General features: G+C 44.7%; 1 protein-coding gene across 1 annotated transcript in view; it reads left to right on the forward strand.

The window, feature by feature from the left end:
• Gar1 (Gar1 ribonucleoprotein) overlaps window positions 1-14,858 on the forward strand; it is a 29,896-nt gene that overhangs the window by 2,993 nt on the left and 12,045 nt on the right. Inside the window, exons 3-4 of the mRNA XM_075687333.1 lie at window positions 8,315-8,463; window positions 12,582-12,641. Of these exons, the coding sequence (XP_075543448.1) occupies window positions 8,315-8,463; window positions 12,582-12,641 (209 nt within the window). The remainder of the gene's footprint in view (window positions 1-8,314; window positions 8,464-12,581; window positions 12,642-14,858) is intronic.

The raw sequence follows: 14,858 nt of genomic DNA on the forward strand, positions 1-14,858 counted from the left end.
ATTGTCGTGTTTGCCTGTAGTGGACGCGTCAGGATCCGGCGTAGACATGTGTAAGGCAAACTATGCACTCTCCTTGTTCTCCCCCGCTCTCGCCATGGATTCATTAGGCCGCATGACTACACTCAGGCATTTAATTAAAAACTGGAGGAGATCCCCTCTGGCACCCCAACCTCGAACCTGCCGGATAGGGATATCTGCTGCAACCCATGAGTGACCTTGTTTGCCTGACTATCACAAGCAACGAGGCAAGCCTATTTATTACTTATCACAGTGTGGACTTCCCTCTGCAAGTGTTACTTATTGCTTGTGGCAGTAAACATTGTTAGAGTTGACTCCACTGGTTGCCTTATTCGCCCGAACCCAACATAGCTGCGATTACATGTGCTACGAGTTGGGGAGTACCACGGAACGACTGTGTGTGGCTAGATACAGAGCTTGCCTTCAGCCTTAGCCTCATACAGAGAGTGCCCTCACAACTTGAGGCATCCATTTTTAGTTATTCAGTTCTGCCAGTGAGCACACTTCACGAACTCCTGCAGTGCCCCAATCTTATTGTGGCATTCTCTGCTGCCTTTTGCAGCGATGCAGACTTTTCTGTGCTGTAAGGGACTAAATTTTAGCACAGCCGGGTGCTCCTTGAAGTCATTTGTTAGATTTTAACGAGCTGTTCAACACTTGGGCGCATTCAGAAACCTGCTCTTTGGGTTCTCATGTGCTCATGGCCACTACTATACTACACAACTAGAGAAGTATGGTAAAGAATTGTAGGCTGAAGTTGTGTTACATTGATTCCACTGAGCTCACACTCTAATTGCCCTCAATCTACATTTTTACTTTAGAATGCTATATGCCTGTTAAAGCTAGAATGGAATTATGGTGAAGCCTCATGTCAGAACACTGATATTTCCACAGTTAATTTTGTTTTTGTCAGTGCAACTGACAACATTGTTCCACTCCAAGAACTGAGTGTGACAGTGTCGCCAATCGACTTCCTTCTGGAGTTGAAAATGGGGAAGATTCAAACGGGGTAAAATGGTCTTCCTAAATCATGTCAGTTAAACATTATTTTAGACTTTCCTTCAGTCTTCCCAGAATAGAACAATGCGGTCAAAGGTGGCTGTGTAGAGGGTATTCCAAGCGTGCGAATAGTAAAAACGTGCCCACATTTTATAATTATGCTGCTGTGTGCGGTATAAACAGAAAGTTGCAATATGATTTTTTTTCTGTGAAAAATTTGTTATCTACATTTAAAGAGCTATCAGTTGCTAATTGTTTCTATATTGGCCTACTTCTGCTACCAGGGAAACAACGGATAACATTTTCTTTATTGCCACTGCCGTAGCTCCACTATCCGCTTTATTTCATGGTGCTCACTGTTGTCTACGTTGCTGAGTTTGCGTACATAAATATTTAAAGGGACCCTGAAATGATTTTGACGATCTTGTACAAACGTACTCAGTCTTTAGGGTAGGTCCTTCTGATCATTAATTGACGCATCTAAGTGCTCCGCGTAAAGCCTGCAATTTATTATAAGGTTTTAAAAACGTACATCGCTACCGATTGTAGCATGCCACTCAGTTGAATTTTCAGCCGTCCCTGGCAATTTGATGCAAGTTGCCCTAATGACGCTAGTATGGCAAGCTATCCGATTGGCTGCCCAGGGCGCGTCATCGATAGTTTTCCAACTTTATGGTGAACAAATGTTCGTGGTAGTTGGCATGTTAGTTAATTTGTTTCTATAAAAAGTAAGTAACAGAAATGGAGTGCACAAGGACACTTTCTCATTATACTTAAGCACTTCCGGCACAAGGAAAGTGTCGTCTGCTTGTGTTACAACATGCTCCGTGTTGACAAGAGCTCCGCTGTATAAGTACCATGGTTCGTCCTTGTTACATTGTGGGCCGCAAACTTAGCGACTGGCAACATGTCATGCTGCGACATAACGTCCCTCTGCAAGGCAGCAGACAAGCGGAGTGGCTGCAGCGCATCAGAGTGTCATTATCCGATTGGCGCCAGGATTTATGCATTTGTGGCCGTCACTTTATGCCAGAGAATTACTACCACAATGGTGTTTTGTGTGTCCAGTATTGCAATAAACGCAAGTGAAAGCAGACTGGGCCTGGCCGTTTGACCATGACGTTTCACGGGATTAGCAGCGGCGCAAACATGAATGGTCTGCATGATGCAGCCACCTGGTGGCACAAAGCTTCCAAACACAGTAGCAGTAACGAAGTGTATTCATCTTTGCTGTTGGTGCAAATTTTTCACAGGAGCGTAATCGTGAGCACATTTGTGAGCACATTGTAATCGTGAGCATTTTTGTAAATTTTAAAATGTTTTACACTTTGTTAGAGCAATATTAGCTCTTTGTTTGTATCAAAGCAACGCATGCAGCTTTGATAGCTCTCGCTTGGGGTCAACTGCCAGGCGGCTGGCGGAGATTGAAGAGGCTTCGTGAGCTTGCCCCTAGACAACCGGAAGTAGACAACACGACATGCCATCATGACGCAGAGCCAGTGAAGGTGGAGCTTAGCCCTGATTGCTTGGCAAATGAGTTGAGAAAATGCATGGCTATCCAGGAGGGTAACTTGTAATCGTCCGTAGCTCTCTTAATATGAGACGCTTCACACAAATAGTGGTGCAAATGATTAAGTGTAGCTGTACCCTAAGCTTCTACGAAATTTGTCTGAACCATTTCAGGGGCCCTTTAAGTATAAATACAGCGTGGGAAGATGGACAGGAGTAGACACATACACCTCTGACTTTCAACACATTTTCATTCGAAAACACAGTGCATAGCATACTACAGTAGAACTTCGTTGATACGTTCCCGTGACGTACATTTTCCCATTGCCAACGTTCGCAGTTGAGAATACAGAACATGACCCAATAGTTACGCCCATTTGTATTGGTTATACATTTCCACAAAACACAATTTTTAGACACCAGCATTCAGTACGTTGCCAAACTGTGATCCTATGATATGTTTTCTGGTTGCTAGATCCCATGTAAACAAGAAAATGTATGATGCGTGCGTGATTGAGAACAGTATAAAGCTGCTCGCCGCAGCAGCTTCACCGCGATACTCGCCGCCCGCCCGTCTCATGTGAGAATGCCAGCGTGCACTCAGTTTCTCATTTTGGTACCACCAAATCTTCTCCAGGGGTGCTGGGTGCATGGACAGCTATCACCGCCAATCCTATTGTGATAAGCATCTTCGCCTATCTGTTTCATAGTGCATGGTACTGTCGGAAGTGTAGCGCACGCTTTTAATAGGCGATAACCGAAACGTGCCGCCGTTCCCTGCTCCAGACTGCAATCGTATGTTTTCTGACTTCTAGATTCCAACTGAACAAGAAAAGGCACAAGGCGCATGCTATCGAGAACGGTACAGTCGACCCTCGATATATCAAACAGCGCGGTGATCGTGAAAAAGTTCTATATAGGCAGAATTTGATATAGAAAATAACGTAAAAAAACGCATAAAAAACTTCTGCAAATCAATCACTGAACCAAGGGTGCAATCGGGGATCGTCCTTCAGAGTGCGCATTCTGTTGCCTAGGCCACACCAACTTCGTCAGCCGGGAGCGCGCGGTATATTGCGCCATACGCAATTAGCCTAGGCAACGCCTCCTCTAATTATAGGAGGCGTTGGCTTAGGCCGCGCTGACTTTGTCAGCCGTGTGAAGTCTTCGTGGCCTAGGCCGATTGTGCACGGCGCAACCGAATGTGTGTTCCGAACGTAAATACTCACTTGAAGCTTCACACAAAGTATTTATTTATTTGGCTGAAAGTACTGCAGCAGTGTAGCCTGCTTCTTATTGGCAGCTGTGTGCTTAAACACGGAGTCCTCTACATAGTCGAAGCGATCCGCAAGCAATAGGCTGGTGCCTTCTATTGCGCCGCAGTAACGGTGTAGAAAGGTCAAAGCAGCTACAGCCTCAGTAGAATTCGGGAGCGGGGCAACATCAGAGTTGCAGAAACAACCTTGGCAGCGTCTTCGTCTGGCCGTTGCTTCTGCTGCGACCTCCACGTCCGTTAATCGAAGCAGTTTGAAACACTGTCAATAACAAAGTATTAAGTGGCGCCTGCCAGGCGTCTGTGAGTGATCCCAGTGAGCGCACGCTGTCACGTGTCATTGTGGATTCAAACCATCAGTCCTCGCAAGGTGCAGAGCGCGGCACCGAGGTGGACTCAGTACGGCAAATGCAGTGCGTTGTTGACGTTGTCGGACTAGCCAAGCTGCCGCGTGCGTACTCTGCTACGTTCAAATGTTGCCATCGGCGTGATAGATATGTGCAGCTATAGTGCGCTGCTGTCGGGAACGCCCATCACTTCACCGCTATCTTCGAGGGTGTTGCGGGAAAACTCACCGCCTGTCAACAGAGCGCACCTTGTCTGGGGAGGCGGAGTTCAATATATCCATTTTACGTTTGACCCCGTTCGAAATAAAAAATTAAAAATGCATGTGATTTTCCAGGTAATATAAAAAGTGTTCGATACGCACAATAATTCAATATATAACCGTGTTTGATATATAAAGGTTTGACTGTATATAGCCACCTGTCTCACGTGAAAACGACGGCACGTACAGTTTCTCATTCTGGTACCAGCAAATCTCCCCAGTCACTGCACATCGCATTCACAGCTGTTGCCACCAAACCTAGTGCGATAAGCATCTTCACCTATCTGTTTTACAGCATGTGGTGTGCAGTGCCATTCGTAGTGTACTGCACGCTCTTAAGCGATAATCCAAACATGCCGCCGTTCCCTGCTGCAGGCGGCGCCATGTGGGCATCACGTTTCGCTTCGGCAGCCTCCAGCGTCGCCCACCTGCTCGATTTCGTTTCAGTTTCTCATCGCCCTCTTAAGACACCACACAATAGGAAAACAACAATATGTGTCTCGGACTGCCAAAGTGCCACGAGCTCGACGCGCATCGGCGTCTCGGACTGCCAAAGTGCCCCGAGCTCGGCGCGCATCGGCGTCTCGGACCACAACGATCCGCGCGATGCTTCGCATTACGTAGATGTCAACAATGGTTGAGTCTGTGAAATTTTTTCAGTTACTTCGGATCGTACGTTTTCCCGGCTAATGTGTTTTCTTGCGAGTTTTTCCAAAACGTATGGCCGAGGTTCTACTGTATATGCTTGTAATCACACCAGCCTGTCATAATCGTGCTACACTATGCAAGGATTCATTAGACTGCATGACTAGGCTCAGGCATTTCATTAAAAAATCAAGAACAGCAAAACGCACTGTTTTTACAAATACAGCCAATGACTAGTTTTTTGGACATGCCTGATCATGCGGACGCTTTCGCAGCACTGCCACGTACCCATAGAGCCAATGTATAAGGACGTCTGAAACTTTGGATGCTGAAACCCTTCGTCGTTTGACTTCTGTGACTTTTTTGCCGTGACAGCAGGTTCTAAGTGGTGTTCATTGAACCTACCACCGCCGCCATTTTGATTATCTCACAACCTCAAACTACTGCTCTAGCACCCCAATCTGCTGGCAGCCATAGCCAGCCGTAGTAGTCGTTTTGTGCTGTCATGAGACATAGTTGTTTTGATGTTTGCTATTGAGCTTCCAGCTTTTCAGTGCTGTGTTTCTTTACTTAAAGGGACCCTGAACCACTTTTTATCGAAGTGGAGAAATAATTTGAAGTTAAATTAGGCTAAATACTTTGCTGGGAAAAGTACTGGAATGGGCTCAGCAGAATCAGAATTATTGGCACTCAAACACTCCCGTCGCGGTGCTTCCGCTCGTTCTTCAATGCCACGTACTGCAAAGGCTACAGAGGAGTGGGGCATGCCTACAACGCTCTGCCTATGGAACGTGACTGTGGCGCGCAGTTCAAATTTGTTTTTGAATGTTCATGTAGATAGCACTATTTTCGATTTTAGTGCCTATGACGCACCAAACATGCGAAACACTGTTGTCCTCAGCGAGCCACAGTGCGCTCAACCTGGGGGCTCGTCACAGCAGCCGCGTTATCTACGCTACTTAGCAGGCTGCAAGCTACATGCAACAGCAGCATTTGCTTTGTGCACAACAGGGCCAGAGTGCGCGCTCGCACTCATATGCTGCTGTGTGGCTGTGCTGTGTGGTGCAGACCAGCTTTGTCCTGCACCAGCTTGACCGCCGGATAGTAGCCACATACAACTTGCGCATTCTGAAGTGCTATCAATAGCTCGATCATTGCAAAGCGAAGTCATGGTTATATTGCGCTCAGTTTTACAAACACGATACTAAGGAAGGACAGGACGTGGACGGACGCTTCGTCCGTCCACGTCCTGTCCTTCCTTAGTATCGTGTTTGTAAAACTGAGCGCAATATAACCATGAACGTTCACCAACTAGCCCCCTTCATTGCTTTACTAAAAGCGAAGTCAGCCAAGGCGTCTAACCAGGCGCAGCCAGGAGTGAGCGCGCACTGGCCAGCGTGCGTGTGGTTTGACCTGAAGTTTCACTTGGTTTGAGGCTAGTTGAGTGTTAAAAGTTCGTTGAAATTAGCGAGACCTAGTGGCTACGACACCGATAAGATGGCCAAAGTTTAATTCTTACATGGGCGGCCGTGGCTGAGCATGAGCAGACGATAATCGACTTCTTCCAGAAGTGCATAATTATTATTGAAATTCGAAAGCGTATTTTCCCTTACTTCAGCCTGTTTATTAAACTGCATCAAAAATGTACACAGTGACAGTAAGAGAAGCGCACTGATCCGAACACCATTTTTGATTAATGTCAGCTGTTTGCAACTATATTACGAAATAAAGCATCCAGAAAAAAGCAGGGAGGAGGCTTCTGTTGAAAAGAAAGTCTTTGAGAGAAAGGTGTCTTCACGCTCTGCTTGCGAGATCCACACGCTGTGCACGACTGCAAAATTTGGTTGAGATGTTCACAACAGCATGTGATATCCGCAGACTGTGTTCTTTCATGTATCCCGAGGGGTGGTTCAGGGCCCCTTTAAAGGATTTGCCACTGTATGCAATAACGTCGACTTCATCTTAGTCATCCTTGCTGATGGGGTCGAAGTGCGGAAAGCACGACAAGGTTCTAAACTTTAAAGTGTTGCATAATGCCAGTTTCCGAAAGTCAGCTTCAGTACAGCGGTGTTACGCGGTCAAGCATACGCATTGTATTGCGGTGACACATACCAAAAATGCAGAGGAGGTCATTGTTACAGGACATAAAATGTGTTTCTTAATTATACATGCATGCTTTTGCTGTGTCATGTCACAGTATGAGTACTGAGACACCTAAAGCGTTGTTGCATAAGGATGGTTCCCGAAAGTCTGCTTCTCCGCAATACTACTATGCAGTCAAGCATACCCAATACAACTGTTATGCAGTCAAGCATACATAATGTATTGTAGTGAAGCGTGCCAAGACTGCTAAGGGGCCACTGTCACAGGGCATGAAATTAGTTCCTTAATTATTCATGCTTGTTCCTGCCATCTCCTGTCATGGTATGAGCACTGCGAAGTCTAATAATTGTACTGGCAGACATTCAAAGCTATTTCAGATGTGGCTGTGGTGATTTGAGCCCTTGAGGCATGCATTCATTTTTTTTTTCGGACTGCCCGATTTTTTTTAGTTTTTTGTGGTCCTTAGAGAGTCAGAAAAATCGGACATTGACTGTAAAATGTGTTGAAAGTTAACGCTGTGTGCATCTGCTACTGTATGTCTTGTTTTCCTCGCACTGTACCAACAGTCATGATCCACCAAGCAACCCAACTTTTCACCACATTAATGCATTTTTCGTGTGTGTGTGCATTTTTTTCCCTTGTTAAACTTTTTTTCTCGCACATGCCTTGTAACATGCTGATTTGATGTCATATACAGCTTCATCGCAATATATTTGCAGACAGTTGGTGGGCTACATGGTGCAAATTATATAGTGGCTATTGTTTCAAGTGGCTTAGTGTCCAAGACTAGCTGTCTGGGATGTCGAAGTGCCAGCTTTCCGGGCAGTTTAGCTCAGGAAACTGAAAATGCCCAACATGATATCTTATTGTCTATCATCGTATGTTGACAGGGGCCATAGAGAGTAGGTGCCAGTGACCTGATTGTGTGTTCCTGGATGTACATGTGCATCTTTCTCTTCCTTTCAATCATGAAACGTGGTGTGGTCACCTGCTCACGGTTATGTGTGTATACCTGTTCCCATAATTACCCGCAATTGGGATAATTGAGTAAAAAATATTTGGTTTCTAGGAGTATGCCGCAAGTTTACTGTACTGGGTTTCTTTGTTTGCCATACATTCAATGTGGAGCCTTGTGCTGCATTTTTTTTTTTTTCATACAGAGTTTGCTTACCTGAGCCACCCATGCCAGGACGACTTGGTGGCTAAAGTGACTGAAGAGCGGGTGCCTTTCTTCAATGCTCCACTTTATTTGGAAAACAAGCAGCAGATCGGCAAAGTTGATGAGATCTTTGGACCTATCAAGGACTACGTATCCTTAACTAGACCGAAGCACATGTTTCAGAAATGTTGCATCATAGTGTTTCTCTAGTGTGCTGTTGGAAACTCTACAAGTCTGCTTGCATTGAATGATAGTGTCACACATGCGAGTAGCATGCACAATGGTACAAACAAAAACATATGCTGAAGGTCTGAGGGCATTCTGCATGTGTGCATTTTAAATCAATTATTATTCTTAAGCATTGATTTCAGCTACTTGTATTTTGTAAAACTGAATGAAACTGTGGCACTATTTTTTGCTGTTCTGAGATGAGAAAAGGAATGAGCCATTTAGAATTTGGGTGAATCTTTCATTTTCCTGTCTAGTCTGTGTACATGTTTCTTTCTGCACGCTTTTGTGTGGAACAGTATATTATGATCTCTGGTGGACCTAAACGGATTTGTGACTTCGGTTACCTTGCTCAATCCTTGAATGTTAACGCCTAATCCAGCAAAATTTTTGACCACGTAACAAGCCTAGTTTCAGGGTAGCGTAGATATAGTGCAGCTTCCATGCAAAATTTTATATTTGAAACATAAGGGAATGCATTGGAAAACGCTAGCAGAAATAGAGTTTTCTACTCAGAAATAGATGTTTTTGTTACCGAAACTGAAAAAAAAAAAAAAACTTTTATCACTTACCAGAACTGACGCATGAATGTTGAGAACTAGTGTGGCTCCTTGGCATGACCTCCGAGATCAGTCAGCGCTCATGACACAGGTTTGCAAATTAAACGGAACTTACTCAGACTCGCTCACAAAATATATTTTTTGCTTAGGGCTCACTCGAACTCAAACTTGCCAAAATTCTACTCCGCGAGGCTCACTGGGTCGGTCTGAGTCTGAGCGAGTTGACTTATGAGAGAGTTTGCTGACCTATGGCTCATGAAGTGCTGAAAATCTTGGAAGTTACATGCCGGAATTTTTGTGTTATCTGCTAACCACCAAGTGCACATGTCATGCTGAGGTGCCATTTAAAGGCTGTTAATTAGAAAATTAGGCAATTACCAGCCCTGTAGCTTTGCCTAGATTTAATAGTTTATACTACTCCTTTATGAGAAATTTAGCCAAAGCGATATTTTGTCACTGTTGGTCATTAATGAGAATTGCAATGTTGCCTTGTTGATATGACTTGCGAAGTATTCGTAGTGCAAGCAGTAACATGGAAACAGGAAGACACACATAGTGCCCTGTGTATGTATTTGTTTTTTGTGTTTGTGTTCCTGCTAGAATAGAATGCCTTGTGATGCCCTTTTACTATACTTAAGTAATTATTATCAATTAAAGTGCTTATGTAAGCACTTCTTGTTTTGGTTTTCTTTTCATTTTTAACTATTGTTGTGCAAAAAGAGATCAGAAAAACATTTATGTACTATACTCTTATCTCAGTAGTTCTTTGCAGTGCTGTTGAAGCTATTCTTTCAATCTATGCTCCCTAGATCAGCAGGTGTGTTAATATAACAAGTACATTAGCAATGTAACCATATGCCACATTTACATGAATGCGGAAATGGGGTGTAGCATTATCTATGCTATTTCTCAGTAGTTGCAGCCTCCTTAGCCTACAGCAGGGGCAAACATTCCTCTAAATATGTTAACCTGCGCCTTATTGTTAGCTCGGCATCTATAGTTGGCATTTGCTCATCACCCTGCTATCTCTGTTATGTTCGGAAACCCATTGGTACAATGAACGCTCCCTCCCATTTGGGAGGAATGCATCTCTCTTGATAACTGCATTCATACTACTAGCACACTTCCCACATTCTTTTCTTGCCTCAGCAAACACATTCAGCACTAAGAACGTTGTGTGCTTTGGAAAATTCGGGGATTTTGACCCATAGTCCTAAAGAGAATTAGCCGACGCCATTTTCCCGAATGGCTGTACACTACCCCACGATAGCCGTTATCGTGATAAGTTAAACCAACTGAGAATGTGCCACCTCTATGCTTTACCATGGTAGAGATGCCCAGAGATAAATGTTATAGCGCATAGTTGTCACATACTATGCTAGAGTATAGTATGAAATTAATGATGTGGTGAAGAATTTGGCTTTTAGTCGCTAATGCATAAACAACAATAATTCTGTGGCACGACCTGCTAAGTGGAAATCAAACAATTTTTCTCACTTGGCACCATCTCTGTAGGTCTAGAAATGTCAAAACAAACAGTTGATCTCAATAATAATGACAAAAAATGCTTACTGCTTTGTCCACAGTGTGAGGTGGGACTGAGTAAGGGCTGCTTTTATAGTTTCTTTCTTGCTGTCAGGGTGGAGAGCATGTAGCAAGAGCAAATTCGAATTGAAGCAGGATGTCTGAATGTTGTCAGGTTGTTGCACAATCACGGTCACCAGCAGTAGCCGCCACAATAATTCTCGGTGTACAGTGGTATGTGCAGAGGGTCTAACGTATCATGTACATGGCTATGGTTGCTGGAAGTTGCAGTTGCTGGAAGTAAGTGCATGCTGGCATTACTGCATGGCTAGGGCATGTACAACACTGCAGAGATGTTGCCATGACAATGTAAATGCTGCTTCGCACCTGCTCTTTGTGCTTGAGCATTGTGGCTTGGCACGCTTGTATGTTGGCAGGTCTTCTGTCAATCATCAGACATCACCCACTTAATAGTTGGCAAAATGTTGAACATACCTAATGGAACATAATGTTAGCCAGTTACGTATCACTGATTCAATGTTCTCCATTGTGAGTGTGTAAACTAACAAATTGCACAAACTGGGATTATGTCAGTGAAATACACTAGAACCTCGTTGACACGTTCCTGTTACGTATGTTTTCCCGGTGCCAATGTTCGCAATCGAGAACGAAAAAAAAATGGCCCAGTAGAGTTACGCTCATTTTTTACCGATTCATACGTTCCTGAAAGACACGATTGTTCGGCACCAACGTTCAGTGCGTCGCCAAACTGCGATCGTGTGATACGTTTTCCGCCCGTTAGATCCCATGTAAACAAGAAAATGCGTGAGGCACGCGCGATCGAGAACAGTAAATAGGTAGCTGCCCGCCGCAGCAGCTTCACCATGCTCGGCCGCCCATCTCGCGTCAAAACGTCAGCGCACACTCATTTTCTCATTTTGGTACCAGCAAATGTTCTCGTTGCACGCGGCGTGCACCACCATTACCGCCAATGCTATTGCGATAAGCATCTTCGCCTATCTGTTTCACAACACGTGGTGCCGTCGGAAGTGTAGCGCGCGCTTTTAATAGGCGATAACCGAAACGCGCCACCGTTCCCTGCTGCAGACTGCGATCGTATACGTTTTGCGACCGCTAGATATAGATCCCATGTGAAGAAGGTGCATGCGATCGAGAATGGTATATAGCCGCCCGTCTCACGAGAAAACGACGGTGTGTACAGTCCCTTATTATGGTACCAGTAATTCACCTCCTGGGTCGTTGCATGCCGCATTCACAGTTATCACCGCCAAACCTATTGCGATAAGCATCTTCACCTATCTGTTTCACAGCACATGGTGCATAGTGCCATTGGTAGCATACTGCAAACTTTTAGTAGGCGATAATCCAAGCGCGCCACCATTCGCTGCTGCAGGCAGTGCTATGTGGGCATCACGTTTCGTTTCGGCGGCGTCCGGCACCAACCACCAGCTCGATTTTGTTTCTGTTTCCCATCGCCTTCTTAAAACAACGCCCAATAGGAAAGCAACAAAATTTGTCTCAGGCTGCCGGAGCACCACCAGCTCGACGCGCATCAGTGCCTCATTGCGCAACGATCTGCGCGACGTTTTGCATTACATTAATGTCAACAATAGTTGAGCCTGTTAAGTTTTTTTATTTTGGATTGTACATTTTCCTGGTTAGTATGTTTTTTCTCGCCTTTTTTCCCAAAACGTATGAACGAGGTTTTACTGTACCATTGCCTTCATTGCAGTTGTAGTCTCGTTGCTAACTTTTTGCCCTTAAAAGAAATTATGGGGCTTTACGTGCCAAAACCACTTTCTGATTATGAGGCATGCTGTAGTGGAGGACTCCGGAAATTTTGACCACCTGGCGTTCTTTAACGTGCACCTAAATCTAAGCACACGGGTGTTTTCGCATTTCGTAACTTTTTGCCCTTGACTGCAAATGTCACAGTTTGTCTCAGTCAAGCTTCAGGAGGACGTAAAGGCGACCTCCTTCAGCAAGAAGCAGAAGGTAAGGCAGCAATCGTGCTGACTTTGTTGGTTCTCATTGTATCGAAAGTACTGACCTTGGATTTCTTTGCTCTACCTCGTACTTTTGTTTTTTTACTCATTGGCATGTTGCGTCAATGTTTGTCACAACCATGCATCAGACCTATGCAGACAAAAGCCACTGCCTGCTGCAAAGTTACTAAAGTTTGTCAAGTTTGTTGCAAAGTTTGTCATCTAACTTAAATGTGTTGCATTGCTTGCGCTGTATGCCAAGCAAGTATGCCAACAGACATTTTTGTTATACAGTAAACCCCCTTAACTAGCATAGCAAAACACTATCAGATAATTTGAGAAAGATTGTTATGGGACAAAGTCAGCCCTGTAATACACTGCATATTTTTCATGCTTGATGTACTCTAATATCTCAGAACCTTGACTGACCAGTAGGAAAGGCCACTACTAATGGGTAGCCTTTGCTCTGGTTAAACAATAATGCCTAACATGTGCAAAACACAATGCATAAAAAACTTAAATTTCACCAAATTGACAATTTCAGGGTCCTTATATTTCTTGGTTTAAGGTGGAGGGATGCATGATGTTTCTTATAACACTACGATGCTGTTGTACAGTGAAACCTCGTTAAGCCGTAGTTGGCCGGAGCTCGGAAAAAGTACGTACTAAACGGTAGTACTGTTTAGCCAAAATAGCATGAGATAGACCTCTTACCTGTCAAAAACGGAACTCAGAGAGAGTGCGATAAAAGGGGAAAGAAACATGCAGTATTTATTCACTTCGCGTGACAAAAGTGTTATTTTCGTTTGATGCCACGGCAGCCTAGCAGCGGTGGCAGCTGCCTCAAACCTACTAAAGCTGCGAGGGAGCTTTTCAGCCAGCCCCCCTCTTCTCGGCAAACACTTGCATGGCAAATTCCTTGTTGGCGTTATGTATTCTCCGTGCACGCACACGGTAGCGCTGCAGAAGTCGCGGGGTGCCTTTTCGTTGCGGGGAGCTGTTCTTGTCGCGACGATTGCATTCACGAGGTTGACGTAATGTGCAGCTTCTGCCACTGTCGGGCCTGAATCACCCGTGCTGTCACTTTCCGTGTCACCCTGATCACTATTGCTAGCCGACACTTCGGCAAGAACACAGACAACGATGGCGAAAAGTCGAACCTCATAGCCGACATCCCTTTGCGGTCGCAGCAGCGCTGCCGAGCAACTTCTTCACATTCCAAATGCCACACACCGTAGTCAACAGCAGATCCCTGTCGCGTGCCAGCGCCGACTTCGTCGTGTCACGTTCGATAGCACGAACGATGTCTAATTTTTCTTCTATGCTGAGCATCTGGCGTCTTTTTTATTCGAGCTTCGGCATGACGCGAGTCCTCGCTTGTGCGATGCCGCAACGCTCTCTGGCATGCCGCCGAAATGATGTTGATGTTGATGTGGCTTCGCGCACAAATGGACAGGGCGCTTGGAGACCGTTCCGATCTCTGAGGCTTGTTGTTCTGCCGGCCCACCCGATAGAGACAACGCACCGACACACACGAAAAGTGGAAACACTACGTGCTAACCGATACGTATGCAATAATCTGGCACGGTTTATGCGGATACAAAACACATTATGTTCAATGGCCGCGGAGTCGGGGATTTGACTTTACTACTTTTAAAACGAAACTACTGTTTAAGCGGGTACAGTATAATGAGGTTTTACTGTATATGTGGGAATGCCTGGAAATGAGGATGGGGCTTTGGATTGGCATGCTTCTCAGTGCGCCATGATGCCTCAATGGCTCATTTGGGTACCGGTGTTTCTTCCATCACAGTGGTGTAGCCCATACTAGAAAAACTTAAGTCTTTGCACTTGGACGTATAGCTACATCAAATGTGAACAGGAGCACTGCATATTGCTGAATTAGGAGGAAACACGAGGTCTCTCTCTACTCAGTGATACCAGTTTCAATTGCACATAGATTTCTTTTTTTGCTTATGGGTGAGCTAACATACATGCAAGATATATTAGTATTGGGGAATCAAGACCTGTTATGAAGGTTTTAATTTAAAGGAGGCTTTATTTGCACAGTCAAGATCATGTTTTAGGCCAAGCCACCTTCAAGATAGACGAAGACTTCCCTACCCCAGCATTCCAGTGGTGTCCCAATGAAATTTAAAGAAAAGTTTAAATACTCTTCGAAGTGTGCTTTAAGAGAAGTTTAAAAAGAAGTTTAAAAGTTTCTTAC

The sequence above is a fragment of the Dermacentor variabilis genome, chromosome 1, assembly GCF_050947875.1.
Source record: "Dermacentor variabilis isolate Ectoservices chromosome 1, ASM5094787v1, whole genome shotgun sequence".
NCBI classification, from domain to species: Eukaryota; Metazoa; Arthropoda; class Arachnida; order Ixodida; family Ixodidae; genus Dermacentor; species Dermacentor variabilis.